The sequence below is a fragment of the Scleropages formosus genome, chromosome 18 (assembly GCF_900964775.1).
Source record: "Scleropages formosus chromosome 18, fSclFor1.1, whole genome shotgun sequence".
NCBI classification, from domain to species: domain Eukaryota; kingdom Metazoa; phylum Chordata; class Actinopteri; order Osteoglossiformes; family Osteoglossidae; genus Scleropages; species Scleropages formosus.
In genome coordinates this window covers 25,522,315-25,529,588 of record NC_041823.1, presented here as the reverse complement: position 1 = coordinate 25,529,588, position 7,274 = coordinate 25,522,315, and the positions used below count along the sequence as shown (strand labels likewise).

Below are 7,274 nucleotides of genomic sequence, written 5' to 3'. Positions count from 1 at the left end.
TTTTATTAGACTTATTTGAAAAGGTTTTTTGAACACTGAGTCTCTGTGGAGTGGAGCGCAACTTCCCTGTATGATGAAACCCACCGCGAGCCACTTTCCTAGATGGCAAAAAAAAAGGCTTCTGGTCCCCAAGAAAAGTCACCTGAAGTAGGTACCTGTAGCTACGCACCACCTGAGCTAGAGTTACACACCTCCATCCTCCACTTGGTGCATCGACAGCCTTTGTGCACTGAAAAGGGCTCCTAAAATTTTCATGAGGAAACCCATACCTATTTCCAGGTAACCGAGCTGCGGCAGGTGTGTCGTCCCCAGTGACCGCTCCCCCTCGCATTCACCAGGATCACCGCCTGGGCTGGGCTGGGCTCAGACAAGTCGCCCCACAGAGACACCATGAGACAGCTGCCCCCTGCAATGGTCTAGAGAGTACAGAACTTGCGGCTGATGCATCTTGTCACATTTACATTGTACTTAAGGCGTACTGTACTGTTTTTACATAAAGTGTAAAGTCCATGACTGGAGGGGTGTCAGCATTAGCAAGAGGATTCCATTGATGGTGACGAAGAAGCCGTGACACACCTGGCCTGTCTGCATGTCCAGACCCTGGGAGGAAGTGAACATGAACCCCCTTTGGAAGGTCTACAAGAGCAAGGTGCTGAAGACCCTCAATCCGGACCTGACGGAGGGCCCTGTGGAGGAGGTAGAGCAGGATAATCGGAAAAAAAACTCTTACTTTTTCTCGCCTTTTCTCATGGCCCTCTGCTGTTGTTCCGTGGACTTTCTGTGCCTTAGAGCCGTTCACCAAAACCCTTTCTGATGTCTGGTCAGAACTCGGCTTCTGTGTCCACGGTTCATTTGAAGCATTCTGCGTAGGTGTGGTGTGTACTAGCATGTCATCCAATAGCATTTATAGTATCTATGGAACGTATGGTACGTATTGATAATTTTACAGATGTTTTTTTGTGGGCCACATTACGTAAGACGATGTGCCCCATGCAGCTCTCTCGCCGTATGGAACACCTCTGCTTAAGATGGTTTGAGCACTGATGTCAGATCTGTGGTGATGAGTGGCACATGTACAAATTTGGTTCTTTAGCTGACAGTTCATGTTCACTTCTGTCAGTCACTGATCCGTGGAAATAAAGATCGTGGGACGGGTGTGTGCTGCAATGCAAAGGTTGATTGCAGAAAATTGCACCACAAACACTGGACATCAGGAGCTGGGTGGAGGAAGATGTCACTGCATTCATTTAAAATCTGCTCTTGCTGTCTTTACTTTTAAAATAACATTATTTAGCACAATTTGCATGAATAAGCTTTTTTATTGTCATCTGGTTGAATGAGAAGCACACTAACCAAAAGTGTTCAATAGTGTACGACGAGCACCTTTTTAAAATTCTTCAAATGTCCACGTATCCCATGACCATTTAGAAAAACGCAATAACTGATGGAAATTTGACCCCAGAGGAAGTGTAACAGGACAGTTACCCAGATTTACACAAACAGTAACCGGGTCAACAAAAAAGTCCTTATACTAAGAGAACAGTGTCAGAGGTATTCGGTGATCGCACTATTTATTTTCTTTCTCTAGCTGAGCTCCTCCTTCTCTACAGCGCACCGTAACCGTAAACCAGAGGTGGAAGCGAGCAGAAGGATTATGTGACATTGCGGTGACTGACAGAAGATTAGATATACAGCCTGGGCCTCACTTGAATACCAGGCACCGAATATGTCCTCCTAGCGGTGTCCTTCATAAATGTGAATCGATTACATTCTGCGGTGGTACTACATATTCAGTTTCACATGAGGGATTCCCTCTTTTGAGATCAAGGGCATCTAATTATGTTTCTGTTGCATTTGATCTGCTGTGGTTCTGAACTGCGGTCAGTAGTCAGCTTTCGGGTGGGGGACGCGGTTCTGAAACATCGTAGTGCATGTGACTTGGGGGGTCTCGAAACATTTGTACAATCTGTTGACACAGATCTTGCCCTTGACAGGTGTGCAGATGAAGCAGCACAGAGCTGCTGATATTGATATTTTTGAAATTGGTAAAAAAAAAATTGCTGGTGTTTTTAGGATCTATTTTCGGTTCAGCTGAGCTTCTGTTTCTATAGCACCTACTAGTTGTCTCAAAGTGTGTATTTCAGGGGGGCATTATTCCCAAAGCAGGGTGGGGGAGCAGAAAAAGGGAAAATGTATAAAATATCTGCTGTATGCTTCCTAACAAGATGGTGGTGTTCGAGGTCGTGCGGTGCCATACTGTAGCCGTACTACGGTACTAAGACGGTTGTACAAAGCAAGCGAAGATGTATAAAATAAGAGAGAAGGGGAACAATTTTCACTTTTGCAGATAGTGCAGAAAAGAGAAAAAAGGCCTTAGCATGAATTAGTTTGTGGCGCAGTGGGTTGGACCGCAGTTCTGCTCTCCGGTGGGTCTGGGGTTCAAGTCCCGCTTGGGGTGCCTTGCGGCGGACTGGCGTCCCGTCCTGGGTGTGTCCCCTTCCCCCTCTGGCCTTACGCCCTGTGTTGCCGGGTAGGCTCCGGTTCCCCGTGACCCCATATGGGACAAGCGGTTCTGAAAATGTGTGTGTGTGTGTGTGTGCTTACAGCAAATTGCTGTATTGGGGAAAAGGGAAAACAGATTATTGTACCCGAAAACATACTCTTTGGGTCTGTAGAGGTGACTAGCACTGAACACTGAACATCAGCGGGGTTATTTCCTACAGTAGTTTCCCATAGTTACCGCAGCCTAGCAACCAGCCTTTTGTATCAAACAAATGTGCTTTAGTGGAATCACTCAATTATTTATGGGAGCAAAAGTACACCTTGTGTGTGGGCAAATGAAACTGGAGGGTTCCTAGAGATGTCGTGTGTGTGAGAAACAGCAATTTGTCGGATATTTGCACACTCTAGTGGTAGACACGTTTTTCTGCTCGGTGAAAAGCGTATAGTTTCACAAATGTTTATTATTCAACTTCTGCCAAGAAATATTTAGTTTTCAGTGCAATAGGAAACACAAGCAACATAAAAAATGTTTTGTTTTAAGAAAAAGAACCCCGGACAAACGTGCCTAGCGGGGCACATGAAGCCAGAATTCTGTGACATCGTTCCATCTTGATCGATTTGAACCTTTGGAAAAAATACATCTCCCTTAAGGCAAAAGTGAATTCTTAGGGTCCACCACTATATCCCCAGAATCCTTATACAAGGAACTGCAGGTGAACTTTGTTTTCGAACATTTCTCACGTTTCCAGATTGTGTTGCCTGTGTGCCATCAGTGATCCTCGCAGCTGCGGTTCCGTTGAGGGTAAAACCGTGTCCACTGATTGTGCCCGCCTGCGTTTCCCAGCAGATCAACGAAGCGGAGAGCGACCTGACGCCAGTCCAGGAGGATGAGGGCCCCAGCGCCATGTCCCAGTTAGCCAAAAGGGTGAGCCCCACACTAGATCCAGCACCTGCACCTATTTTAGAGAAATCACTTAGAGCAGTGGGGCACAGAACTGCTCAGGTGTGTGTGTGTCGCATTGATCTTGGATTGCATTTATTCATTCTGCTGATACTTTTCTCCTCAGCAACTTACTGTGTTCAGATACTTGCAATCATTTGCTCATTTATACAGCTTGGTAATTTTTACCGGAGCAGTTCAAGGTAAGTACCTGGATCAAAGGCCCTATAGTACACACACACACACACACACACACACACACACACACACACACACACACATTTTCAGAACCGCTTGTCCCATACGGGGTCACAGGGAACCGGAGCCTACCCGGCAACACAGGGCGTAAGGCCGGAGGGGGAGGGGACACACCCAGGACGGGACGCCAGTCCGTCGCAAGGCACCCCAAGCAGGACTCGAATCCCAGACCCACCGGAGAGCAGGACGGTGGTTCAACCCACTGCGCCACCGCACCCCCCCTGGCCCTATAGTATGAAGTGGCATTTGAACCTGCAACCTCTGAGTACAAAGGCAGCAGCTCTGCTATGTCCCCTGATGGATTGATCAACAGTCGAACTCATGAGAGTCAGCGTGATCTGCTTGTTTTCAAAAGCATGTTTACAGAAAGTCTCTCTTAGCCTCAAATATTCTTTTCAGGAGATGCCATTGGACAAGGTAAGTAGCAATAACCCAGATGCACCAGTGTAAGGTGGGCATGCAAGCAATGTGATGCACACGCTCATGGCAACTTAGAGTCACAGTTCACCTGAAACACACATCTCTGGCTTGTGGGAAGAAACACAAGTGAACACGGGCACAACATGCAAACTCCACTCAGAATGAGCTGGGTTCAAGCCTATACTGGAACCCACAGTCCAGGAGCTGGAGGCACCAGCACTACCCGCTGAGCCACAATGTAGCTGTTTTGACACAGCATTAGCCTCCCACAAGGGGGGCTATTGAGGCACATTGGTCTTCCCAAATCAGAACATTTCAAAGTGGCCCAGGGACCCTCCATCCCCAGGAGTGAGTGGCCCCATTGCCTTCTCACTGCCCTACAGATGCAGGGCGCAGGAGCCAAGGGATGGCGGAGCATGTCGGCGCTCTTCAGCAAAGACGACGAACACCAGCTACTGGAGTCCGAAACCCAGTCGGCTGCTGACCAGTGAGTACAACATCGACCTCTGGCCCTTTGCTGTGTAAACCGGGAGACACTCTTCGTTCAATAGACCTTCTGCATTTCAGACTTTCTTTTGTTTTCTTTTCATTTTACATTGCTTACAGTCCAGCACTCCCAGCATTTTTGGGGTCTCAGGGCCCGGTCACATGGCTGACAGCAGTGTTGTTGGGCTTTTCCAGAAGTCATTGCCTGGTTATGCAACATGAATGCTGTGCTGAGACAGGTTTACGGGAACAGGACCAGGTCATTCACCAGCTCAGGTTCATTCATGGTTTTAGAGACCAAGAACCCTAAAGTTGCATTACCCGAGGGAACAGAAACCTAACAAATATGGGGGCTTTTCCATTTTTGGGATGTGCTGCTGTAAAGGTAACACCCGAGTAGCGGGCAGTGATTGACAGATGGCACAAATGAACACTGTTTGCTGCTTGAAAAAAAAGTTTCCTCACTGACTTGTGCCATTGGTACAGGGTGCAAGCATCATCTAGTACATGACAGGGGTGATGCTGCACATCTCACTGGCAGAAGACTGTATTTGACCTCACTCCGCTGTAAACCTGTCAGTCATTTGCACCTCCGAGTTCCTCTATGACTGCTGATTAGCTAGATGAACGCACAGCCGACTTACTCAGCGTTGTGCTTTTGCTATCAGAGGTTCTCATGGTTTGACACAACACACAATACCACTTGAGATACGGCGACCGGCAGCCCTCAGTCCCCCGGAGTTGAGTCATCTGATTAGACTAATGGATGTGATCTGTCTCAAAATACCCAAACCTTCTTACTTTTAAAGTGCTTAATGCTTCATTCTAAGGCTTCCAGGACACAGGCCGGAGAATAATGTGGATGCTGTGGAGGCCCATAATGCTGTATGAAAACGTTCCTGCAACAGAGTTATCGTTTAGATCATGTGACCGATGTTAGGTCTCCATGTGTCTCCAGCCCGCTGGCAGCCAAACCCGAGGAGCTGCGGCCCAGCAAGCGGAATACAGGATTCTGGGATAGCTTTGCCACCAAGTGGCAGCAGACATCTACAATGAGACAAGCAGCAACGGAGGGGGGCGGCGAGAGCTTTGAGGAGGCGGGGATCGAGGGCAGGGGGCAAAGTCAGGAGGGGGATGAGACGGGAGGTGGGGACGAAGCTGGAGGGGGAAGCAGTGGGAACAGCTTCTCCAAGTACTCCACCCTGGGAGGGGGTGGGGAGGAAACCCCCTTTAAATGGACATTTGTCACTAGCAAGCTGGCTGAGCTGAAGAGCAGGAGCCTGGCCAAGAGCAACTAGCCAACCGCCTCGGGGCCGCGGCCAGCGATGGGGGGGTGGCAGGAAGCTGGCCACCTCGGAACTGCCACCTGCCCCTCCGACCTGCATCTACGGGTCACGGATGTGACCTCCACCCTTCTCGGTTCCAGCTGAGACATTATTGCAACGTTGGAAAAAGTTGCAAAAAAAACGTGTGAGCTAGAATTCCTCCAGCCTTCCTTAACGTAGACGACTGCGCTCGTGTTTCTCACTTTCTCCTGTTGCAGCAAACTTTATTGTCATTGACACAGGGTTGATGTTACAGTGTGGACATGTAAGAAGTTAGTATCTTAATGTACTGCAATGAGATCTTTGACCTTCCAGTAGACAATGTATATGTCATAAAGAGGGATCTGTTAGATGTAGGGCGATAGCAACTGGAACAGAAGATATGTAACAGCCTCCATCTGTGGCCTCCTGACAGCTGCAGACTGAGTAAAACTTGAATTGTCATAGGAGCTATAACACAACTATTGCAGTGAAACGCCGTCTGTTCGCATCTACTGCCGCTCTCTGAGAGACCACAGCAGATCGCATTTTTTCTGTAATGCCTATTTTTGAAACTCACTTTGCTCTAATATTACTTGACAACGTTTCCTGTACATTTCAATAAAAGCTGTGGTCCTGAACATCATTCAAGGCTCACGCATCATTTCCAGCAAGAGAACATCAAAGCAAGCATCCTCCCTCATGGCACCTGAAAAGGCAGTGATGAGGTTGCCAGGGTAACGCGGGTACCGCTTCTCCAAAGGTGTGCATGGGGCCAGTGTGTGTTCACTAGGGGGTCGGGCTGCTGTGTCATCCCTGTGCCATTCACACTTAAGGGCCCTGACATCAGGAGACAGGAGCGCTTTTGCCTCCAGCTCCTGGCGCTGGTAAAATTGCACTGTTTCCAGGTCTATGAACAAGTCCTGGAAAGGTCAAAGAAGGGAAACAAAGAGGGGAACAAACAGACAAATGTCTGCTGTGTTACTCTGAAATGTCTGACTGCACTTTTTTTTGCCAAGTGGAGGGAACTGGCGAGGACTACTGAGGAGAGAAGGAAACAACAGTGAATATTATCAACAGTCACAAGTTAATTATTAAACATGACAGGTCAGTCAGCATAAAAAAAAAAAAAAAACAGTTCCAAAAAACACACTTGTTTGTCACCTCTGCTTCCTCTCTGCTTCGCTCTGCTTGTACCCCTAACCTTCTTCCTGTCCTTCCTTCTTCCTTCCTTTCTCCCCTACCTTCTTCCCATCTTTCTCAGCACATTTCCCACATTCCCACAACCTCGGTCTCACACACACACACACATTCTTCGGTCACAGGTTAGTTTCCCGCACAGCGCCGACTGTTTGACGCTGTCG

At 48.1% G+C, this 7,274-nt stretch overlaps 1 protein-coding gene across 2 annotated transcripts; it reads left to right on the top strand.

The window, feature by feature from the left end:
* Positions 1 to 616: 616 nt before the first annotated feature.
* LOC108919175 (uncharacterized protein C1orf232) lies at positions 617 to 6,436 on the top strand. 2 transcript variants are annotated; one of them, XM_018726966.1, is made up of 4 exons: positions 617 to 697; positions 3,350 to 3,427; positions 4,504 to 4,607; positions 5,565 to 6,436. In XM_018726966.1, the coding sequence occupies exons 1-4, from the start codon at positions 617 to 619 to the stop codon at positions 5,902 to 5,904; spliced, it is 603 nt and encodes a 200-aa protein (XP_018582482.1). In that variant the 3' UTR covers positions 5,905 to 6,436. The 2 variants fall into 2 exon arrangements, with proteins under 2 accessions (XP_018582482.1, XP_029101902.1); XM_029246069.1 differs by having other exon boundaries at positions 3,347 to 3,427.
* Positions 6,437 to 7,274: the final 838 nt, after the last annotated feature.